We start from the raw sequence: 23,482 nt of genomic DNA on the forward strand, positions 1-23,482 counted from the left end.
GCGCAGCAGAGCCGGACAGGGTGCGTACGCTGCTCGTGCTCTCAGGGCTCGTGTTGCCGGCATGGGCTTCTCGCTGCGACTGCTGACCCTGCTGCCACTCTTGTCCGGCCCATGGCTCGAGCTAGGTCAGTGTGCTGGCCTGCGCGCCTTCCCCTGACGCTGTTTGTCCCAGGAGGTATCAGGAAAGGGGTGGGGCTTTCTGCCCTGGGGGGGAAAGAGTGGCATCTCTGCCCGCTTCCTGGACAGGCTTGGAGCGGCCCGAGGCGCCTCCCAGAGGCGGCCAAATTGGCGAGATGGTTAACAGCCCCTATCATTTGTATCTCACTTCTTTTTTACTTTTATAATGGGGATGTTTGGAACATAAAGTGAAAAAAAGAGAATATAAGGAGCCGCCGACCCCCCCCCCCCGCCCCGTATCCCCCGCCCAGCTTAACAGTTGCAAATGGGCAACTAATGGCTAATCTTGCTTCTTTGGTGTCCGTCCCACTTTCCCCTTCGCCTCGGAACATTTTGAAGTGAATCCAGGCATTGTACAATTTTATTCGTAAATATTCAGCTTGAATAGCCAAAGAGATAAATCACAAAAAAAATACCATACCATTTTCCCACCTAAAAAATTTAACTGTCCTCCTTAATATCATTAAACATCCAGTTAGTGTTCAAATTCACTTACTGTAGGTGTTTTTTGTTCTTTTTTTTGTGAGGAAGATCAGCCCTGAGCTAATATCTGCCAATCCTCCTCTTTTTGCTGAGGAAGACTGGCCCTGGGCTAACATCCATGCCCATCTCCCTCCACTTTATATGTGACGCTGCCACAGCATGGCCCAACAAGCGGTGCGTGGGTGCGCACCCGGGATGCAAACCGAGGAACCTCGGCCGCTGCAGCGGAGCGTGCGCACTTAACCGCTTGCGCCACCGGGCCAGCCCGCCCCACTGTAAATGTTTTTAAATTATAGCTTACTTGTTGAATTAGCATCAAAATAAAGTTCATACATTGCACTCGTATGTTGTTTCTTAATTCCCTTTTAATCTGAGATTTCCCTGCTTGCTCCATTTTTTTTCTTCTTGAATTGGGTGAAATCATCAGTGTGAGTGTGTCAGAATGAGAATGAGAAGAGGGCCAAAGATAGGATCCTGAGGAACATGAAAAGAAGTGGACTCTGCCTTTGAGGAACTTACGGTACTTAGACGTCCTTACCTAGAAACAACACCAAAGTAGTACATCAAGCCAGAGAAGTGTGGCCTGTTGGAAATAGCACTGACCTAGAAGTAAAGAAACCTGGATCTAGTTCCAGCTCCTGCTTACAGCTCTTTAAGTCATTTTCCTTTTTGGGTCTTGGTTTCCTCCTGTTAAATAAGGGGGTTGAATTAAAGATCCTTTTTTTTTTTTTTTTTTTGTGAGGAACATCAGCCCTGAGCTAACATCCGTGCTAATCCTCCTCTTTTTTTTTGCTGAGGAAGTCCGGCTCTGAGCTAACGTCTATTGCCAATCCTCCTCCTTTTTTGTTTTTTCCCCAAAGCCCCAGTAGATAGTTGTACGTCATAGTTGCACATCCTTCTAGTTGCTGTATGTGGGACGCGGCCTCAGCATGGCCGGAGATGCGGTACGTCGGTGCATGCCCGGGATCTGAACCCAGGCCGCCAGCAGCAGAGCGCGCGCACTTAACCGCTAAGTCACAGGGCCGGCCCTAAAGATCCTTTTAATTCTATGATTTTCTGAGGCATTCAAATAGCAAATATGAAGGAGATCGTTCAATTATTTGATGGTAATTATTGTGCACTTTTGCTAGGTGCCAGGGATATACTGGCAAAATAGATGTAGTCCTTTCTGGAACATATAATATAATGGTGAAAAGCATTAAGAATTGAGGGCTGGCCCCCGTGGCGTAGCAGTTAAGTGTGTGTGATCCGCTGCTGGCGGTCCGGGTTTGGATCCCAGGTGTGCACCAAGGCACTGCGTGTCAGGCCATGCTGTGGCAGTGTCCCATATGAAGTGGAGGAAGATAGGCACAGATGTTAGCCCAGGACCAGTCTTCCTCAGCACAAAAAGGAGGATTGGCATGGATGTTAGCTCAGGGCTGATCTTCCTCCCCCCAAAAAAAAAAAGAATAAGTTCAGCGAGTGGAGAGGAAGAGGCAGCGAAACAGTATGAGCAGAAGTATGGGTAGAAAGGTGCTAGATGTATTTCGGGGTGTAGTGTCTACATTACCTACCTGGAACAAAGGATTGTTGTGTAAAGGAATAGAGAGGTAAGGAAAGGAAATAAACATTTATTGAAAACCTACCAGATGCTCAGTATTTCACGTGTTATTTTAATTCATACAGCCACACCTATGAGATAGTTAGATATTATCCCGATTTTATAGATGAAGAAATTGAAACTCAGATTAAGTTATTTGCCTAAGGTTACCCAGCAAATTAAATGGCAGAACAAGAATTTAAAGCCAAATTTTTAAGCCTCCATTTTTTTTCATTGTACTGTTATGAGTATTATGTATGATCCAAATATTGCCACTTGTTTTATATATACTTGTGTATTACTGATGACTCTCCTTTTTCTCTGCAGGAAATGGGCAGGCTACTAACATGGTCCAGCTACCAGGTGGGAGATTCCAGATGGGAACAAATTCACCAGATGGCAGAGATGGTGAAGGGCCTGTCCGGGAGGTGACAGTAAAACCCTTTGCCATCGACATATTTCCTGTCACCAACAAAGATTTCAGGTACATCCGATGTTCTTCCAGGAGGAGTCAAGTCTCTAATTGTCATTTCTAATATCTAAAAGGAAACTAGCTTGTTCACTGTCACATATCGTCTTTGCAATAGTACTGCAGGATAAGTGTTATCTACATTTTTCAGATGGAAGAATCTGAAATCCAAAGAGGTTTACCTCACTGTCTGTTAGTGGCAGAACTGGGCCTGGAACTCAAATCCCCTGACTCATGAGCCAGTGGATTTTCCATTACACTGGGCAAAGCACTGAGAAATATGGGCAAGAGTCAAACATTCAACAGAAACCTCTTCAACGGGGAGAAAAGATTGGGAGAAGGGTCATACTAGCTGAGAGTCCCTTAAATTCCACTTAGGGAAATGGCCTTGTTAGGAGTCAGACATTATGGTTCTAGTTCAATCTAAGAAGCCATGTTGAGCTGCCTCATTTTCCGCAAGGTGATGTGTTTTGGGTAAGCTAAAGTAGAAAATGATCCAGAAGATATCCGTAAGTTACCTTCAGATGGTACAGGGGGGAATAGAGAGAGAGGAGGGGGAAAGAATGGGGAGGGAACAGAAAAACAAGAAAGCAAATGTAACAAATGACTTAAATGTTACATTTGTGGACTTGAAACTTTTCAAAAAAAAAAATTATGGGGAAAAATTGATTCAGGAGACAGACTGAAATAAGCATAAGGATTGTTCAGATATTCTTCAGGCCCTTAGATTTAGTGATTTCACCTCTAGGGATTTATCTTAAGGAAAGAATTAAGGTTGTACAAAAACATTTAGCTAAAAAGATGACATTGTAAAAAAATATTAACAATTTAAGGATCACTTAAACATATTGTATCAACATAGCATAATACTTAGCAGCCATTAAAAATCCTGTTGTGAAAAAGAGAGTTATGAGATGTTAAGTGAAGAAAGTAGTTTACAAAACAATATGTAGGGTATGATCCCATTTTTTAGAACTATGTATATAGAATGTATATGCATTAAAAAAGAACTGAAAGATGCAACATTGCATTAGTTGACGGATTTTGCCCGTGTTTTTTTGACTTCCAAATGAAATAATTCCAGAGAAGCACCTTATTAAAGCTATTTAAAAATCCTGGGTGGTGCGAAGGGGCTAGAATATGGAAGGATATTAGTTGGTGTGATAATTATTTTCTTTTTTTTTTTTTTTTTACCTTTTCTCATTTTTCTACAATACAATGTGCATTGCACATATTGCTTTTTAAAAGTATTTTTAAACAGGAAAGTTATTAAAATTGAAGGAGAAATCACTTCTGATCAGGCTTGCACCATATCGTGACAACCAGAAATAGCTAGATAGATAGATGCACAGTACGCATTCTTTTGTATCAAATTATGACCTATTATGTGATAGAAATATGTCACCTCCAGCAAGCCCCTAAACTTTGCTTAGAACCCATAATTTGTCTCTGCCTCTCTGGTAGAAGATTCTCAGACTGTTTAGACACTCTGAGATTGGTAAATGGCTATTGCTACCAAATCTGATCACTTCCTCCATTCTCAATGCCCCTTTGATGGGTGAACAATGTCTCCTCATATCAGAGGACTCGCACAGATAGGGTACTGTTAGCCCAATGAAAACAATCCATCTTACCCTGGCAGTCTGCTTGCTGAAATTTGCTAAGCCATACCAAACTATATGAAAATCCATTCTAAAATCTCGGTAAGTCTTCTTTATTTGACTCAGTTTCTTTCATCTGTTAGATGGAGATAATAACACTTCTTCTGCCTTCCTCCCATGATTGTTGTGAGATTAGGTATATGAAGACCTTTCAGAAAAAGAGGCCCATTCCCCACCCTTAAATCTTCTCAGCAGCTTTATTCTTAATCTCCAAAAATGGAGATAACCCAAATGACCTGTAACTGGTGAAAGGATAAACAAAATGTGGTACATCCCATACAGTGGAACCCTACTCAGCATTAAAAAGGAACAAACTACTGTGACTGGCAACAACCTGGATGAATCTCAGAAGCATTATGCTAAGTGAAAGAAACCAGACCCAAAAGCTACATACTGTATGATTCAATTTATGTGAATTTATATTCTGGGAAAGGCAAAACTATAAGGACAAAAAACAGATCAGTGGTGGCAGGGGCACCGGGGAATTTTTGGGGGTGGTTGATGGAACTGCTCTGTATCTTGATTGTGATAGTGACTGTATGCTTTGTCCAAACTCACAAAACTATACACTGAAAAGAGTGAAATTTATTGTATGTGGATTACACATGAAGCAACAGATTTTAAAAGAAAATCTCTTGCTCAGGCTTTTAGGTTAATTCCTTGGAGTTCAGGGAAACTCTGTGATGTGTGACTTATAGGGTAAGGATATATGTGGTTTTCTGGAGCAGGAGAAGGTGAAGGTGAGGCATGGAACCCTATCAGCTGAACCAAGTGGAATATCTCTTTTCAGGGAGTTTGTCAGGGAGAGAAAGTACCGGACAGAGGCTGAGATGTTTGGGTGGAGCTTTGTCTTTGAGGACTTGGTCTCCGATGAGCTTAGAAACAAAGCGACCCAGCGAATGGAGGTGAGAGAACCTGGGCTTGCAGCTGAGGGAATGGGAGTGGGACCTGGACAGAGAATCCTGTGGGATAGGGGGTCACCTGGGTCACAGTAGAGAATCAAACCTGAGAGCTGGAGGCAGGAAGGAAGCAAAACCTTCCCTGGAAGAGTCGAATGAACACACACTTGCAGGAAGTTAACCCTGAGCTGGTTTCTGCATAGGGAGACTCTGTAAAGATCCAGATACATATAGGGTTCAAAATACTCCCTGAACTGGCAAGAGCACATCTTGACAAGACTCCCTCTGTTAAGGTGGTGAGATATCACACTTTAACAGACATAGCCTCACCCAAGTCTCTGCTCTGCCTTCGGTGTGTCAGTCAGGAAGGAGCCCTTGCTGGGTCAGAGCATCTTGCAGTCATGCTCCTTCTTTTTTGCAGTCTGTTCTTTGGTGGCTTCCAGTGGAAAGGGCATTCTGGAGGCAGGTAAGAGTTGGTTTCTCTACTCCTGTTGACTCTCATTCTGGAGGCCTGGCTTCCCTAGACCTCTTGCCCATCTACGAATACTGAGTTAAAGATGACAGAGAGATTTCAGGGAAACAGCCAAGCAACCCTGTTTCCTCTGCCCCAATCCTTTTTCCCATCCCATTTCTCCCTTTAGTCTTGTGTTTAGTGTCTTCTTTCTGACTGGACCTCTCCTCACTCACCAGGCTCTCTTCCAACTTCCTTGCTCCATCTAGTGGTAAAAGATGAGCTCAGGCACCCTAAGCCTGGCCTTCCTCAGGCTTGCACCATATCATGAGCTCCCAGAAGCCTGTCTCACTTCATCCTGGCTGTCAGCCTGCAGGTCCTGGCTCTGGCATCCGAGAGAGACTGGAGCTCCCGGTGGTACACGTGAGCTGGAATGATGCTCGTGCCTACTGTGCTTGGCGGGGGAAACGGCTGCCCACTGAGGAAGAGTGGGAGTTTGCTGCCCGAGGAGGCTTGAAGGGTATAGAGATGCCAAGGCAATTTCCCTTTATTCTTCTCCCCATCCTGCCCTGCATGGGAGGCTTTAAAGGGGTGAAGGGCCCATGCTCCCTAGAGCAGTGCTTCTTAAACTGTATGGTGAAGGACTAATTGTTGTTGTTTTCATTTCTAATCCATCTCAGACCAATATTTGTGTAAAATACCATAAAAATTAATAACTGGAAAAATGGAATGAAAAACCAGACATAAAATTTTTCATTGTTGGAAATTTCGCAGACATGTTACATTTCAATAAATATAATCAGAACAACATAGCTTAGAAAAAGAAAAGAATTACCCAAACTACATATGTTTTCAGTAGCTGTATGGGGATCAGTATAAAGAATCACTGTTTGCTCATGACTTTGTTGTTCTGCAATCCTAACTGAACAAAAAGTTATGAGAGTGAAATAGCCATTCTCCATAGTCAACACCTCTACTCACTCTTTAAATGAACACTGGCTATACCAACAGTCAAAGTTATTGATGTGATGAATGAGGTTGCTTGTTCATTTATCCAGTCTAAGTCCAATTAGCAAGTTTCTCAATGCTTACTCTCAACTTCTGTACTTATCTCATGAGTACATGAGATGGACTGGTAACATGAACTGGTAACAGATAGTTTACAGACTGGCATTAGTCAGAACCACACCTAGGACTGCACTGCCCTGGAGCGAATCAGGAGGTCAGGGCTCGGAAAGCAGTATGATGAGCGGAAGGGACAGGCATGCGAAAGAGAAGTAATTAATCTTACTCTTCTTTTCTCATCACCTTCTGACTTCCTTTTGGTTCCCTCCCTCTTTCTGTCTTTCCTTTCTTCCCTGACTCTTCACCTCTCCCTCTCCTGCTGTCTCCTTGCTGTCCTGGCAGGTCAGGTTTACCCATGGGGAAACCGGTTTCAGCCAAACCGCACCAACCTGTGGCAGGTAAGACATACGTTCCTCGCTCCTGTCCTTTCTCAGAGCATTGAATGAGACCTGCTGTAGGCTAGGCATTGTGTTAGGCTGTGGGATTCAGAGGGCTTCCTGTTCTACTGGAACTGAAAACTGGTAAACTGGTAAAGCAGAAGAGTATGGTGGTGCTGCATATTAAAGATTTGCAGAGTGTGCTTGGGCGTAAATCCCTGCCTGAGAGTGCTGAGGGTGACTTTACAGAGAAGATGACATTTGAGCTGATTGAGTAAGAGTTTGCCAAGTGAAAAGTGGAGGAAAGGGCATTCCAAGCAGAAGAAACAACATGAGCATCAGCATTGTATTAGGAAAGAGTACTGTGTATTCTGTGACATGACAGATTCAGAGAGGCTGGAGCACAGGGAAACGGGAGGTGTGGGAGATGAAGTGGACCGTGGGTTGGAGGCAGATTATGAAGGACCGGATGTGCCAAGATATGGTTTTAGATTTTACCTACCAAGCAATTGGGAGCCGACAGAGGTTTTTAAACAGGGGAGTAACAACATCATTTAATTTGGGGGGATGCTAACATTGCTAATTCGTGCAGGACCAGATGAAGTAGAGCTGTGGTGGTGGCGGGGGGGGTCTCTGAATTTGAGGCTGTGGCAGTGGCCCAGGGGATTATGAACATTTGAATTAAGCAGGAGTGGAATCAAGAGGAAGCCAAATGAGAGAGGCATGCCTGAGAAGTTAGACAGGGTTTGGTAATTAATCAAAAGTGGAGGGATGGAAGAGAGTTGGATTGAAGCATGAATCCAAACTTGGGAAGCAGGGTGATGGTGCTACCATTATCCAGAATAGATAATATGCATGTTGGGGGTCAGAGGGATAGAACTTGATCACTCTAGGATCATCTTAGCTGAAGACACCTTTGGGTCATTTATATGCTCAGTCAGAGGCTGAAAATATGAGTCTGGAGCTTAGGACAGAGGTCTGGGTCAGAGCAAGTGGTTTGGGGGTCATCCGCGTATACCTTCGACAAGAATGATATCCCCCAGGAAGACTCTGTAGAGTGAGGGGAGCACAGCACCAGCCTTTCAGGGGGAAGCATTGAAAAGGGCCTCAGGGGTGGACTGACCTTTTAGATGATCTTGGGTTCAGAGTTTGCAGAAAGACAGATCTGACTTATTCACTGTGTGATCTTTGATAAGTTAACCATTTTGAGCTTCAGTTGCTAGTTTTTTAAAGGGAGAAAATACTTGCCTCATACCCTTGCAAGGATTCAATTAAAAGAGAGAAATGTAGCAGCCCTACCACATAGTAGGTGTTGAGTAAATTATAGCCCCTTCATCTTCCCTTTCATAAGAGCCGCTTCCATTGAGTGGTGGCAGCTGAACCCCAATTTTAACAAGAAGAAGAATGAGTAAGTTGAACAAATCGCATCAGCAAATAGAGGTTACTTTTTCAAGAATTTTGGTGGTAAAGAACAGGAGATGAGGAAGGTGGAGTCAGGGTGATGAGGGAGAGTTAAACCTGTTGGTGGAAGAAGGGAAAAAGATGGTACAAGAGAGAACAGGATGGGCATCAGTGGTTCCTGAGAAGACAGGGGTGCAGGGCACAGAGAGGAGGGAGGAGCCTTTCTTCCTAAACCTCTTAGCACATGGGGTTCAAGGCAGAGGGGAGGAAGTCGCTGAGAGTGGAGAAAGTAGGAGTGGGATGGGCTTGGCAAGGACCACTGTGGGCGCGGAGGAAATCACACACTTCCTAATCAGGCCAGAAGGTGATGGTGGAGGACATGAGGCAACTGGTTTGGGAGCTCAGGATGGAAACCTCAGGTCACTGCCCCGTGCCCTTCCCCCTCCCCCAGATGGTACAACAAGATGACCTTAGTTTCCTTCTGGGCAGGCAGGAACACGTCTTGGGACACGATGGTAAATCTTTTGATTTACTATCTTAAATTCCCCCCTTCAGGGAAAGTTCCCCAAGGGTGACAAGGCTGAGGACGGCTTCCATGGCGTCTCCCCAGTGAATGCTTTCCCCCCACAGAATAACTATGGTAAGATTTCTCATGGAGTTGCTGTCAGCATTCACAGATTGGTTGGTGGGAGCATTCTGCCTGATAGATGAGGCAGAGAGAAACACCCCTGGGGAAGCTTTTGCCCCCCTAGAGCCCCTGATGGCTAGGAGGGGTGGATATATGGTGCTTCCCAGCCTGAGACTGACCCGCCTGCCGTGCTGCAGGCCTCTATGACCTCGTGGGCAACGTGTGGGAGTGGACTGCTTCACCATACCAGGCTGCTGACCAAGACATGCGTGTCCTCCGAGGGGCATCCTGGATTGACACAGCTGATGGCTCTGCCAATCACCGGGCCCGGGTCACCACCAGGTGAGGGGCTTGGTAGCTGGGGGCTCAGGGTCTGGGTCCTGGTCTCCCGGAGCACAGGCGGCACCAGAGCTGGTGTTGGCGCTGCTCTGCCTCCACTGGGAGTTGTGGGTATGGGAAAGAAAGCAAGCAGCGTTTGCTGTGAAAAGCAAGACAGACTAGGACAGCTTGTGCCTCTTCTTGCCAGCTCTCAGCACAAGGGAGAGTTGGTGTCCAACACCTTGGTTATGTGGGTTTTTCCTTTTGTCCTTATATCTAGGTGTGCAGAGGGAGAGAAATGGAATGGCCACATAATAGGTCATGGCCAGGGGTCATGGAAATATTGACTCTTTAAACTGGTGGGCACTTGAAAAATCATTTTCTACAATCATTTTGTTTTACAATCAAGAAAAAATAGGCTCAGGGAGGTCCTGGGACCTACTCATTTCACACAGATGGTTAGTGGTGGCAGCTGAATGGTAGAGTCCCAGGCTCCCAAGTCCCCTTCTAGGACTCTTTCTACTTTGTTCATCTGTAGAATTATTTTGGTTGATTTCCTTGCAACTCCTACTCCTGGGTTCCATAAGGACTGTAGACAGGTCACTGTTTCTGTGGCCTCATGGTATCAGGTTTGCAGACGTTTCCTTGATACGTTGAGGCCCCTGGATTTTCCTCACCTCCTTTTTTTTTTTTTTTTTTTTTTTTTTGTGAGGAGATCAGCCCTGAGCTAACATCCGCCAATCCTCCTCTTTTTTTGCTGAGGAAGACGGCCCTGGGCTAACATCTGTGCCCATCTTCCTCCAGTTTATATGGGACGCCGCCACAGCATGGCTTACCAAGCAGTGCGTCGGTGCGCGCCCGGATCCGAACCAGCGAACCCCGGGCCGCCGCAGCGGAGCGCGCGCACTTAACCGCTTGCGCCACCGGGCCGGCCTCACCTCCTTTTTTTTAGGACAAAGTAGTAGAGAAAGTACTGGCCCGGGAACCAGGAAACTGGGGTTGCCACTGATTCTGTTGTGCCACTGAAGCAGTGGTTCGCCTTGGGCAAGACATTTAAATCTTTCTAGTATCAGGGGCCGGCCTGGTGGCACAGCGGTTAAGTGTGCGTGCTCTGCTTCGGCAGCCCGGGGATCGCAGGTTCGCATCTCAGGCACGCACCGACGCACCACTTGTCAAGCCATGCTGTGGCAGCGTCCCATATAAAGTAGAGGAAGATGGGCACGGATGTTAGCCCAGGGCCAATCTTCCTCAGCAAAAAGAGGAGGATTGGCATCGGATGTTAGCTCAGGGCTGATCTTCCTCACAAAATAATAATAATAATAATAATCTTTCTAGTATTTGATTCTGGGTCTGTAAAATGGTGAACAAATCCTGCCTTCCAGAGCAGTTGGGAAATGACAAATGAAGAAATATATGTGAAAGTTCTTTGACAAGTATGAAGTACTGATTGGCACTATGATATTCTCGCTTCTTGCCAACAGGTATTTTTCGGCTGAGTTATTTATTCTAAACTACCGACAGTCAAAGTTATTTCATTGCCTTTCCTGCCTTCCAGTGCATTCTCTCAGGACCTCTCTCACTTCCTCCACCCAGTCCCAAGGTCCATTCTTACTCCTTTCCCCCAGGAATGCCCTCAAATCAGGCTTCTTTCCAGACCATGCCCTCCCCAGTCCTCAGGCCCCCAGACACAGCAGGCTTTGAGAGGTTCAGCAGGAAAGTTAGGTAAGGTACCAGGCCCCTTTCTCAACAAATGTCCATTCTCTCTTCTCTTCTCTGGTGGCAGGATGGGCAACACTCCAGATTCAGCCTCAGACAACCTAGGCTTCCGCTGTGCTTCCAATGCAGGCCGACCGCGTGGGGAGCTGTGAGCAGCCATGCAGAGCCAAGGGGAAGAGTCCACCATGGTATCCATGTCACTCCCTGGCCACATTCCAAACACAGCCAAACTCCAGGCTTCTCAACTTCAGCCTCAGGAATGTCCTCCTTCCCTTTCCCGCATACCTCTATGGCAGGCACCTCTCACCAGGGCAGGAGAGGACTCTGACATCAGAGGAGGGGTGCCACTATCTCTTGGAGAAGGGGCCCAACTTATTGATTGTGGCCAGGAGCTGGGTATTTCTCTTAGAGGACAAATATTAACCACATAGGGGCCAAATACTCAAACAGTTGGGGCAGAGTGCTCTTAAAGGCAGTTTGTTAAAAAATTCTGTTTTCTCCTTGTCTGATTCAGGGATCTGACATTGTTTTCTCAAGGCAAAATTTCCCGGGTTCTCTTTGTTTTCCCAGCAAACTGCTGTAGAAGGAAAATGCTTCCTTCATTTACCTCATTTGTGGTGTTTCGTGTGCTTCTGAAAGAACCTAATTTCCACTATCTGTATGTAAAATGCAGTAACTAGGCTCTTTAAAGCACAATGTCAGTTGGAAAGGGTCTGGGAGAACAGAATGATGTACCAGGCAAAACTCTGCATCATGGAAGTCACAAAGTAAATAATACTCCAGAAAGACAAATATCAGAAGCTTCCCTTTCTATTGTTAATTATGTAAGGGCTTCCATATGCCTCTAAAAACACGTCCCCAAGAGAAAAACCTGCTCCCATGGTGTCACTGGATGTTGTGAGGTCAGTAAAATCTCCTGTGATTGTGTATCTCAAATTGTTCTCTTTTATTCTCACCCTGGAACCCTAAGGGAGATGCATCTAAGTGTCAGGAACTCTGGGCCTCCCGTGAGATGATGGTACATCTGGGATGGTGGTACAAGTGGGGAGTGGAGAAGCAGGAGGGCTTCTGGCTCTCGACCCCATCTAATACCCACCTTGGTGGGGCCTAGCCCTGACTGCACTTCCCATCATGTGATGGGAACGCCTGCTCTTCTTGTGCAGAGCCTCTGAGAGGGTGTAGGGGCCCCAGTTTCAGGGGTCCTGGCCAGGGCCAAGTGCCCCCTCTGGACACAGGCCTGTACACAGTCTTCACTCCTTTGACTTATATTTCTGTGGCTTTCCCTCCCTGCCTGCCCCCAACCCCATCTACCCCACCGCCAGTCCCTCAGTAGTCCTCCTCAGCCAGGGAGAGGAGCACGGCCTTGGGTGTGTTCTCAAAGAGGGCAGCCCGGTTCTGCTGCTGCCCCTTCTTCACCCAGTGGCCGTAGATTCGGAAAGCATAGGCGTCAATGAGGCGGCGCAGAGGCCGGAGGGCATAGGGGTCTCGGATGACGATCTCCCGGGTCACAGGCTTCACCCGGCGGTACTGGTAGTAGATCCGCACTGAGGCCAGCACTGTTAGACCGATCACCTGTGGAGGGCCAGGACTGAGAACCTGGACCCGGCCCCTGCAGTCCTGTCTCCTTCCCCCTGCGGTGCAGGGAGGCCCTGAGCTTGTTTGCCATGAAGTCTTGCGTGGCTTCTGCTGGGCCCCTCCCAGTGTGCCCCCCATTCCACCCCACCAGCATCCGCAGGGATTTAGGCTGTCAAAGGGGTGGGCGGGAGGGGAAGGGCAGGTGCTCTGGAAACCCTGTGGGTGTAAGGAGTCCCTGGGGGGAGGAAGGGGACGTGGAGGCTTGGACTACAGGGGCCAGCAGCGACTGCCCCAGGGCCCTGGGTGGGAGAGGAGCTCCAGTACCTTGAACTTCCCCCGGGGGCTGAAGTGACGTACTTCTTCCACCACATACTGCTGGAAGAAGGGATGCGCTAAGGCCTCTTCTGCTGAATAGCGGCCCTGGGGGTTCACCACCAAGAAGTGGGAAACCTGAGAGAACAAGAAGGGAGAACTGAAAATATCAAGGCAGGGGACCCTCCAGCATTTCAGAAGAAATGGGGTCGCTCCTGGCAGGTTCCTCCATCCTGTGGCATGCTACTTCCCTCCCCCTATCATGGACTTTTCCCCTTGCCTGAGCCCAGGAGCCAGCAGGCCTGGCCTCTCACCAAGTCCTTCACAGTGTCAGAGTAATCATCCCATTCAGGTGAGCCAAACTGGTAGTTGCCACTCATGATCATCCTCAGCATCAGCATCTGCTTCCGGTGCCAGAAGGGTGGGGAGCCAGCCAGCAGGGTGTACATGATGACCCCTGTGCTCCACCTGGCACCAGGTGGATGGGGAGGAAGGTGGGAGGGCCAGCTGTAGCTCCCGCTGTTTCCTCCCCTCCCAAGCCAGGCGCTCCTGGCCATGGGGGCATCCCTGTCACGGGTCACCTCCTTCCCCCCCACACACTCACATGTCCACCTCCTTCCCATAGCCTGGGTGGTCATCATTCATGGAGCACTCAATGATCTCAGGGGCCAGGTAACTGGGGGTCCCACAGACCTCTGCAGGAATAGTTAGTATCAGGATAGGTCAGCAGGGGGCACTTGGAAGAGGACGGTCCAAAGAAACAGTTGAGATGGAACCAAAATGGTGCTTGGGCTGGGACTGTCCTAACACTGGCCAACTTCAGGGCCAAGGCCAGGGGCCAGATGGCTCATCAGGCCACCTACTTGGGGCCTGTTGGTTCCCTGGTCACATCTAGCCATCCTGGCCTGGAACTCAGGCAGTGGGAACCTGACTCAGCTCAGTCTTGGGAAGAGGCCCTAGCTGAAGAGACACCTAGACTGAAACAGTACGATTTTTACTCTGGGGGGAAAAAAAAAATAGGGGAGAAACCCAGGCAATCTCTTCCTGGGAGAGTTGATGAAAGAGCCTGGGACCCTGACATGAGCCAAGGCCACATTACCAGACCTCGCAGCTTCTCTCCTGGCTCCAGCTGGCAGGAAAAGCCAAAGTCTGTAAGCTTGATGTTCATGTTATCATCCAAGAGGATGTTCTCGGGCTTCAGATCCCGATGCACGATGTTGAGTTTGTGCAAGGTGCAGATCACCTCCAGCAGGGCTCTCATGATCTTTCTGGGGCAGGACAGGCACATGTTACTCTTATCTCCTACTCTGCAGGGTCAGGTAACAGGCAGGGAGACCAAAGCCCACAAAACAGCCAGACTGTAAGTGAGGCCCCCTCCAAGACCTCAGGGCCTGTAGCACCAGGGCTAGGGCAGGGAGTGGGGAGAGGAGCAAATGGACCCTCACCTGGTTTCCTTCTCACTTAGGGTGACCTTCTCAGTGAGGTAATCAAAGAGCTCCCCTCTCTTCATCCTGTGGGGACAGAGGGTTTGTAGCTGGATTGGTCCCAAGTCCACTCCCTCCTTACCCTGCTCCCAGAGAGCTGTTTCCCACCCACATACCTGCATAGGCAAAGTGGGCCACTCTCCACAAAGGACCAAGGTCTGTGGGGAGGAGCTGGAGAAGTGAGTGGAGAGGTTGTCTGGGAAGACTGGAAGAAGAGCAAGGGAGGCTGGAGGGGTGGGATGGCACCAGTGTGAGGGCCCTCCTCCCCCATCTCTGGAAGTAACAGCATTGATGGGGATCCATCAGAGCCAAAATCATGGCTGGGAGGGGAAAGGGACCCTGAGCTGCTGGCCCAAGGCCCTAGACCCAGATCAGAAGCACAGGAATATCCTGATTTTTTCCAGAAACAAATGGAAGAAGCGCCAGTGCCCATGTTGGAGGAGCAGTTTTGCCTATTTTAGGATTAAGAATTGAGGTTCAGTCTTATCACTTCTTGAGATGATCTAGAAAGAGGTCTCTGCTAGAACAATCCGCTTATACCCTGAAGGACAACTCAGGGCAGCATTAAAAATAGCTTCCCCAAGCAACTTCTTCAAAGGTTAGAGACATTTGAGCTTCCCCCAAGGGCTCTACAGGACAGTGCCACTGAGCAGAGTTGGGACAGCTGCAGCTGGTCAAGTCTGGAGGGGTCCTGAGAAAGTCTCCCTTGCTTAAATAGGAAAAGTAGGGGGCCGGCCCGGTGGCACAAGCAGTTAAGTGCAAGCGCTCCGCTGCGGTGGCCCGGGGTTCACCGGTTCGGATCCCAGGTGCGCACCGACGCACTGCTTGGCAAGCCATGCTGTGGCGGCATCCCATATAAAGTGGAGGAAGATGGGCGCGGATGTTAGCCCAGGGCCAGTCTTCCTCAGCAAAACAAGAGGAGGATTGGCAGACGTTAGCTCAGGGCTGATCTCACCAAAAAAAAAAAAAAAAAAAAAAACATAAATAGGAAAAGTGCATCCTGCACCCTCCCGCCGACCCCTCCAGGGAAAGCAGTGGGATTTCTAGGGCATGAGGGATTTGGCCAGTGTCAGAGAGAGGCAAGAAAACCCAGGGATGGGGGTTCTGTTTGAGGAGACAACCTAGGAATTACAGAGGTGAGCTTTGTTTTATACAGTATCTGTACTATGTTCCTAAGAGGCAGTGTGTGAATCCAGTTTTTATCATTTTAATTCCATTTTAAAGACAGTAGGAGAACTTGCTATTAGCAGCAGCAGCAGAAAGATGTACCAGTAAACACTGGGGACTGTACACGGTGCATCAGCAGGCTCCTTCCTGCCTTCCTGGAGCGGGCGGTTTAATTGTGCACACATGCCAAGTTAAACTGTGTCTCCAAGTCAAATAACACTGCACATATGCAGTATGGCTACACTATGAAATGTTCCAACAATACAAAATCTACTTGAATAATCTTCTCAAGTAAATCGAGTCCCTAAATCAGCTGTTAGGTATGGAGAAATCAAGACACCTCTACAACAATGATTCGTGCAGCAAAGACTTATGTTCTTTAGTGAGGACTCGGAGTGGGGGGACCAAGGAGCTGGAGAGGTCCCTTCCCTGGGAACATTTTCTAATAAAAATGATAATAAGTCTGAATGTACCATTCCCAGGGTACTTTGTGTTGTTCACATTTAATGCGTAGAGCCTGGTGAGATGGGTAGAGTGGTTGGTATCGTTTTTCCTTTCTTGGGAAAACAGGCTCTCAGAACTAAAAGGCCCTCTGGTCCCTGAGGGGAGTGGGTCCTGTGACGAGTTCATCTCAATAGCCCTGTTGGTGCAGAAGTAGGGGCACAGTGACATTGATAATGACGATGATGTCAATCTTTGAACCACCCCCCAAATACAACCTCTACCACCTGCCCTCCTGGTGGGCCTCTTGCCTCAATACTACTGGCCTTCTTCATTCCACTCTTGCCTCCTTTATAGTCAGCAAGAATCCTTTTCAAAAATAAATCATATCCCATCACCCTCCTGCTCTCTGCCCTCCAAAGTCCTTACCATGGCTAAAATGCCTGCAGAATCTGCCCTTTGGTACTGACCGACCTTGCATTCTGCCATCTCCGCAAGCTTGCTCCACTCCCCCACCCTGGCTTCCTTGCCAACCCTGGAACATGCCAGTCCCATCCAGCAGGGCCTTTGCTCTGGCTCTTCCCTCTGCTGGAAGGCTCCTTCTCCAGGTCTTGGCTCTGATCCCTCCCTCACTTCATCCAGATCTCTGCTCAGGTCACCTCCTAGAGAGCGGTCCCTGACCACTCCATCTAAAGAAGCCACACCTCTCTCTAGCCTCTGTTCTGCTTTATGTATATGTGCATGTACATAACTACATGTATATATTATGACTTATTTTGATTGCTTTCTGTTCACTCCCTGTGAAAATCATTACATGAAGTTGGGGACATTACCTGTCTTATTGATTGCTGTGTCCTCAGTGTCTAAAATAAGTTTGACCACCACCATCAACATCATTGTAGTTAATAATTGTTAGCATTTACATTGTAGTTAATAATTATTATCATTATGGCTGTAATTACACCTGTAATACTGAGAAAACCAATACTTAAAGAACTCATCCAGCCCCTAAGTGGTGGACCCAGGATTCAAAACATGGCAGGCTGACCCCAGGAGCTGATCTGCCTAAAAGAGCATTTGTGATCTTATTTGGCATCCACAGTGTAGGGGCTGGCTGCTGGTCTCAAGGAAGCACTGGGTGGGGGACCACAATAGGAGGTTCTCCGATAGGCCTCAAGGTGTGACTGGCTCCAGGGCTGGGTACTTACAGATCAAACACCAAGAAGAAGAAAGTGTTGGTCTCATAAGTGTCCTTCAGCTGTACTGAAATGGAAAAGGCTAACTCGTCTCACGTTGCAAAGGAGCCTGGGCAGGGGCAGCGGGGGCACAGGGGCAAGGGTTGATTAAAGCTGCTGTGGGCTGACTTCAAAAGCTGGAGGGGGATGAGGATGGTGCACAAAGGAGGCCCACCAGGGGAGGGGCAGGCCTAGAGACTTCACATTCCCATTCCCCGACCCACACCAAGCCCCTGCCCTGCCTGTAACCCCTTCTTTCTGGCTGGAAGAGAAGGCTTAGACAGAGCTGAATCCCCAGAGCAGTGAAAGTAGAGCTGGGAACCTCAAGCCTCAGGGCATTGGGCTGGCGGGGTCTCAGGGTGCAGGAGACCCACTGGATGGTTCTTGTGGGGCCATACTCCCTGACCCGGGTTATCAGGGCAGAATCATGGCGGAGCACCCTGCTGTGGCTCAGGGCCATCACTCACTGATGTTGGGGTGCCCGGAAACCTTGCGCAGGATGTCCACCTCCTTCAGCGTGGCTTCTCGCAGCTCCTGCACCTCCTCGGAGCTGAAGCTGCCCCCGCCGGTGATGTCAATGATCTTCACGGCGTACTCCTGGCATGTGGGCTTGTGGATGCAGCGCCTGACGACACTGCTAACTCCCCTAGGGGTGCAGAGGACAGATGGTCCCGGGGGCCTCTCACCCCAGGCAAAGTCCCAGGTCCAGGCCACAGCAGAGATGTCTTGCCTTGTCCCTCAACTCCCCATGATCTTTTGGGGACAATAGGATGAAGAAGGCACAGAGAGGGTGATTTGCCTGGAGCTGATGAGTAACAAGCCTCAGGCCTCTTGAGTCCTAGTTTAGTGCTCTTTCTCAGCACATAGGAAGAAGCCATACACTCTTAGAGCCATAATCTTCCCTCTGACCTCTGATCCCTGACCCTGGCCTAAAACTGGGTTTAGATATGCTTGTCAGCAGCAGTGGGGGAGCTCTTTGCTGAGAGAGTTCTCTGAAATGGGTACTCTTATACCCACTTATCTGTCCTGGGTCAGAGGGCAGGACCCAAACTGAGGGATTCTCCATGTGGACAGTGCTTTGGGGATGGAAATGGGGTCAGTGCTCAGGGTCAAGCAGAGATTGCTCCAGCCCACAGAGCCAGCTGGAGCCTAGGACAGCACTTCATGGGCAAGGTCTGAGCCTTACCTGCCCAGGATCTCCTTGGGCTCATAATTCTCATAGAAACCCTGTGCAGAATACGAGTCCGGCAGTGCCTCGTCCCGGGTCATGCTCAGCTCCTTGGGGGTGATTCTGAGGGGCTCTGAGAGGGGAACAGAAAGAAGCTGTCAGCCTCCCTGACCTAAGGGATATGTTCTTTGAGGGCTGGAACCGTTTCTCACTCATCTTTGTGTCTCCTGGCACAGGGCTGGCCTATTGTGAATGTTCAAAATAAATGTTTGTGAGTTGAAAAAATGCTTTGGAAAGAGCCCAGCTTGCTTCTTCCCACTGGCTATAAACTCTTGTGACCCCCAGGTGACCATGTGGTTCCCTGTGTGTTCTCACTGTAAGCTGCTGCTCCCATGGTAGGAGGGGCAGATGGTCAGCCAGGCCCAGGCCCAGGCCCAGTCCCAGTCCCAAGGCAGGAAATTCAGCCATCGGGGCCCAAGGTTATCTCTGACGAGGCCGGCACACCCTTGACTTTAGAAAGAACCACAGAGAAACTCCACAGAGGACAAATTAAAGTGCTATTTTCTTTCCTCTCCAAGGAGATGAGGCTGGTCCTGCTTTTCCTCTGCCTGCTCTCTGCACTTGTGGAAAAGGTGAGAAGCTTCACGATTTCATCTTCTTAATATGCTGCTCCTATAGCCTCTCCTTATCTCCCCCAGTCATAACTGTCCTACCCTGAAAACACCCTTCTTCCAGGACATGCTTCCTGTGCTTCCCACTGCTCCTCTCTCACTCATTCTTCCTTAACCAGGACTGTCACAATCACTCTCTCATTCATTCATTCTTTCATACTCTTTGCAAAGCACTGTGCCAGGTGCTCTGAGGGATGCAGAGCTTGATGAGTAAGTCCTGGCCCCAGCCTCTGGTATCACTTGTAAGCATGTGTTGTCATCTCCCCGATTACACTGTGATCTTCTCCAGGATGTCCCAGCCATCCCTCTCCTCTGCAGGCATGTAGCAGGTGTTGCTCCCTAGATGTGAGTCGATGGTTGGATTCCAGGGTCCTGCCAACAGAATGCCCCATGTCCTACCTAATGATGGCTAGTTAGCCCTGAGTGGTCTTGCTACAATGTGGGGCAGTACAGAGCCAGGACACTCAGGCCTGGACACAGAGGAGCTGAGCTCGCCAGCTTTGCTTCAGCTTTGTAGAGGCCACCGGGGTACTGAACAGGATTTGAGGAATGGAGAAAACCATCTACTGAAAGGAGAGGCAGATAGAAAACGGGGCACAAGCTGCCACTCAGCAGGGCCAAAGCTGCCTCTAGCCCTACTTCCACCGCCCCTTCTGGGCCCAAGAAGGCCTGGCCTGTCAAGGGGGCCAATTTGCTGATCGGCCAAGTGGCAGCCCTGGCTGCCTCAGGACTGGGGCTGGCTGTTCCAGGAAGCCTGATGTCCCCACTGCCTGGTGCCTGGTCACCAGAGGAAGGATTAGAATAACAACAGTCTCCTCTGCCAGCAGCAGGCCCCTGGGCTGCTCATAGGCTGCATTCACCCCGTCAGCAATGCTAACTGAGCACAGAAGTGTCTGTTCCCCATAAAAACAAGCTCATTTCCTGGCAAGTCCTTTTAAGTTCCCAAGATGGGCATCTGTGCCCCCCACCTCCCAAAGCTGGGTAGCACCAGGCCTCTCCCTTCCCCTAGCCCTCCAGGGACAGAGGTGTATCTAGACCCACCCCAGGATGCCTTCCTGGCTGGAGGCTCCATTCCCTGGCACAACGAGCTTCCCCGAGTTCTGGCTGCACTCACCTCTCCTGGGGTGGGGCAGGGGAGGTTTATCGTGCCCCATCCCCTTGCTCTAGGCCTAACTTGGGGCCAATTTTGTGCCTCTGTCCACTGCCCCCAACCACATTCCCTATGCCTTTTCCAAGACTGCTTTAGAAACGGTCCCCAAATGGGAGAAGGTACCCTGATCCTTTTTGGAGCATAACATCCCTCCCCCAAACTCAGCAAGTTCAAAAACACAGTCACAGAGACCCACTTTCTGTAGAGAAATACCCTGGAGGGGGCCTTCAAGAGTCAATGCTGCCACTCTTGTGGGCCCATCTGCCTTTAGAAGGGAGAACTGGGTCTAAGGGATTTGGGGGTCTCTGTCTTCTCTACCCCACAGCCTCTCCCTCTCCCCGCCTGCTGCCTGGCTCTTTTCCACCACTGGCCCGGCTACTCACCGTTAGGTCCTCACAGGCCCTTGAGTGACCTGGACAGGAATCCCAAAGGTCCCAGAGCCTCTGGGGGAGAGGGGACAACAGAGGGCTGAAGTGTGTCCCGAGCAGACACTCGTGGCCGGGGCAGGATATCTTGCTGCTCTTCCTTTGGGCTTTGCTACTTGATGACGGGAGGCTGACATGCCAAAAATAAATCACAACTGCAAACCTGGGATGCAGGCCAAGGCCCAGCAGGGACAGAGCATGTGGCCAAGTCTCACTAGGGGTGACCTCTGGCGGAGGGTGAGGGAAGCTCAGGTGGCGTGGGAGCAGGCAGGACAGCATGAGGTGACCAATCTTCCCTCTGAAGCTCACTTGGCCTCCAGGCCCAGAGGAGATAAAGCCAGCCTTGCAGGGGATGCACTCACTTCTCTGGGAGCCATGTCTGTGCACAGAGAGCAGGGCTGTGGGGACACCTCAGCATGCTGGTGCACTCACACTGCAGCCCTGCCTGCCACAGGGACCCGGATGTCTGGACCCCTTCAAAACAGTTTGTGTGGCTGCCCTACAAAATGCAGACATTAAAGGTTAGGGAACATCTCCTTCAGGAATCTGTGATCTGCCTCCATGATTTCATTCTTAACCCATTTTGTTTTCAGCCTGCAGTTTCCACTGGGAGGAGTTCCATGTGCCAAGAAAAGCATATGGGCTCTAACCGTGTTCGACTTTGGGCTCTTTGGGTGAGTGTTCTTATCAGTATGATTCTACCTTAAGAGGTTGACAGAATTGGAAATCATGTTAAGTAACATGCTGGCACACAATAGACACTTATTGCTCTCTCTTATTCTAAAGCTACCTTTTTCCAAACCCCTAATTCTAATATACCAAATGAAGTGGGGGTAATACAGTGCTTCACACAGATGCTGAGCCCCCAAACACCCATTTGATTAGCACTTTACAAAGCACTTCATACACACTATCCCATGGACCCCAAAACTCTGGTATTAACCCAATTTTAGAGAGAATGTAACTTGCTCAAGGTCACCAAGTAGGTGAGTAGGAGGGCCTAGATTAAGCCCAGATGTGGGCCCAAGAGCTCTTTCCATTTTATCATGCTGACCATTTCTTCTACTCTGGGGAAATATTTTACTGAATTGCTATATAGAAATGAGTTGAAACAACTTAGCTCTACGAATAAAGGCCTCCAGCTTATTGAGATGCAACATCTGGCTACAAGGATGAAAACACCTCAATCTCCTTTTACTTATAGTCAAAAGCCTAATTTTTTTCTGATTCTAAACTGTAGATTTGACTCGTGCTGGTTTATACTTTCAATGAATGACAAAATCCCTTCTGACCTTAGGGCAAAAGGCCAGGGCATCTGGTGGATTATTCCCTGTGCCCTTCTGCATAGCCATGGCTCCTACCAGGGAGAGGCCAGGCGAGCCAGACTCTTGCATTTTATTGATGTCAGTGGTTCATCTTCCTTTGATTCATTCATATTTGGGTACCCACCATACACCATCACATCTTGGACATAAGGGGTGTTAACATTATAAACTCAGAGGTCCTAAGCCTCCAGGGAAATGGGCAAAGGAGCCCACTGATGAACCCAGGAGGGAATATGCTGAGGGACTGGCCAGGAGTGAATTGTCTGTGGTCATTCAGGTCCTCGACGAAATGTATTCTTGGCCCCTTTCAGGAACTGAATGATGACATAGAGTGGGTGCTCTAAGAACACAGCTGAGGACAGCAGGCAACAACTGAATAATTCACTCACTCAAGAGCACTTTAGTCACCTTGCAGTAATAGAGGTGTCTGAAAATTAAAGGGGAAAAAATCAGGTAACAGAACCTCTGAAAGTAGGAAGACTGCAGAGCATAACGTAGCCTGGAGGACAACTCCCAGAACTGAAGGTGGTTTTGAGTTGTGAGGGATGGACCTGGGTTCATTTAAAAAAAATGATGCACCCAAATTGTGTCCATCTCCTTAAGACAACATGGAGTGGGGTGACTGCAGTTAGCTTGTTTTTCAGGAAGAGGAAGCTACAGTGCCTTAAGTAGAAGAAAAACATTTGCAAGGGAACTGCCTAAATATTAAGAGAATAGTTTTCATCTCCAACCAATTAATTAGCCATACTAGGGGAATAGTGATATGTAGTGCTGACCTGGCCAGAGGGAACCCACCCATGTAATGGGTCTATTCCCACATTTCCTTTTTCATTCACCTGATTAGAAGTTTTTTTTTTTAATTTTATTTATTTATTTTTCCCCCAAAGCCCCAGTAGATAGTTGTATGTCATAGCTGCACGTCCTTCCAGCTGCTGTACGTGGGACGCAGCCTCAGCATGGCCAGAGAAGCGGTGCGTCGGCGCACGCCCGGGATCCGAACCCGGGCCGCCAGCAGCGGAGCGCGTGCACTTAACCACTAAGCCACGGGGCTGGCCCCAACAGTTAGTTTTTTAAACAAAGTTTACTGTTACTGCTCAGGTTACTGAACACTGGCTCCCAAGGCGTGGAGCAACTGGAAGCTTTTTAATGAACAGCATGTTTGCTAGTGAGCTACTCCTCACATTTCTCTACAAAAGCTCTCCAGGGAGCTCTGCCAGATCCTCCTGGTGGATGCTAATTTAACACCCAGAGACTGTAAACTAGATAAAGACATGCTGAGACAATGTGTTCTTTTGCAAAATGCCT

General features: G+C 48.7%; 2 protein-coding genes and 1 pseudogene across 4 annotated transcripts; 1 reads left to right on the forward strand and 2 right to left on the reverse strand.

The window, feature by feature from the left end:
• The first annotated feature begins 2 nt into the window (after window positions 1-2).
• On the forward strand, window positions 3-11,658 carry SUMF2 (sulfatase modifying factor 2). Of its 3 annotated transcripts, XM_014794570.2 has the most exons (9): window positions 6-125; window positions 2,567-2,723; window positions 5,160-5,274; window positions 5,690-5,734; window positions 6,089-6,239; window positions 7,127-7,182; window positions 9,118-9,202; window positions 9,388-9,532; window positions 11,292-11,658. In XM_014794570.2, exons 1-9 carry the CDS (start codon window positions 62-64, stop codon window positions 11,374-11,376), a joined length of 903 nt encoding a protein of 300 aa, XP_014650056.2. In that variant the 5' UTR covers window positions 6-61; the 3' UTR covers window positions 11,377-11,658. The 3 variants fall into 3 exon arrangements, with proteins under 3 accessions (XP_014650057.2, XP_087273510.1, XP_014650056.2); XM_014794571.2 differs by lacking the exon at window positions 9,118-9,202 and having other exon boundaries at window positions 3-125; XM_087417384.1 differs by lacking the exons at window positions 6,089-6,239; window positions 7,127-7,182 and having other exon boundaries at window positions 5-125.
• Window positions 11,659-12,541: 883 nt separating this feature from the next.
• PHKG1 (phosphorylase kinase catalytic subunit gamma 1) lies at window positions 12,542-18,708 on the reverse strand. The gene is made up of 9 exons (XM_004439486.3): window positions 18,625-18,708; window positions 17,906-18,084; window positions 17,412-17,466; window positions 14,557-14,622; window positions 14,216-14,379; window positions 13,716-13,806; window positions 13,426-13,579; window positions 13,124-13,249; window positions 12,542-12,796 (listed from the first exon to the last, which is right to left on the reverse strand). The coding sequence occupies exons 1-9, from the start codon at window positions 18,705-18,707 to the stop codon at window positions 12,551-12,553; spliced, it is 1,164 nt and encodes a 387-aa protein (XP_004439543.1). The 5' UTR covers window position 18,708; the 3' UTR covers window positions 12,542-12,550.
• A 20-nt stretch (window positions 18,709-18,728) lies between these two features.
• LOC147913638 (uncharacterized) lies at window positions 18,729-23,446 on the reverse strand (annotated as a pseudogene).
• Between the last annotated feature and the right edge of the window lie 36 nt (window positions 23,447-23,482).

The sequence above is a fragment of the Ceratotherium simum genome, chromosome 26 (genome assembly GCF_057802395.1).
Source record: "Ceratotherium simum simum isolate JZ-2026a chromosome 26, ASM5780239v1, whole genome shotgun sequence".
In the NCBI taxonomy this organism is placed as follows: Eukaryota; Metazoa; Chordata; class Mammalia; order Perissodactyla; family Rhinocerotidae; genus Ceratotherium; species Ceratotherium simum.

What these genes read in the sequence shown, in the direction of transcription:
- SUMF2 (XM_014794570.2), top strand. Translation starts at nt 62, where the DNA reads ATGGGCTTCTCGCTGCGACTGCTGACCCTGCTGCCACTCTTGTCCGGC. An exon ending in AAGCGACCCAGCGAATGGAG is followed by an intron (nt 5,275 to 5,689) that starts GTGAGAGAACCT and finishes TCTTTTTTGCAG; the next exon opens with TCTGTTCTTTGGTGGCTTCC. An exon ending in AAAGGGCATTCTGGAGGCAG is followed by an intron (nt 5,735 to 6,088) that starts GTAAGAGTTGGT and finishes CCTGGCTGTCAG; the next exon opens with CCTGCAGGTCCTGGCTCTGG.
- PHKG1 (XM_004439486.3), bottom strand. Translation starts at nt 18,707, where the DNA reads ATGACCCGGGACGAGGCACTGCCGGACTCGTATTCTGCACAGGGTTTC. An exon ending in CTAAGTGAGAAGGAAACCAG is followed by an intron (nt 14,380 to 14,556) that starts GTGAGGGTCCAT and finishes GTCCTGCCCCAG; the next exon opens with AAAGATCATGAGAGCCCTGC. An exon ending in GCCCCCGGGGGAAGTTCAAG is followed by an intron (nt 12,797 to 13,123) that starts GTACTGGAGCTC and finishes GGCCCTCCACAG; the next exon opens with GTGATCGGTCTAACAGTGCT.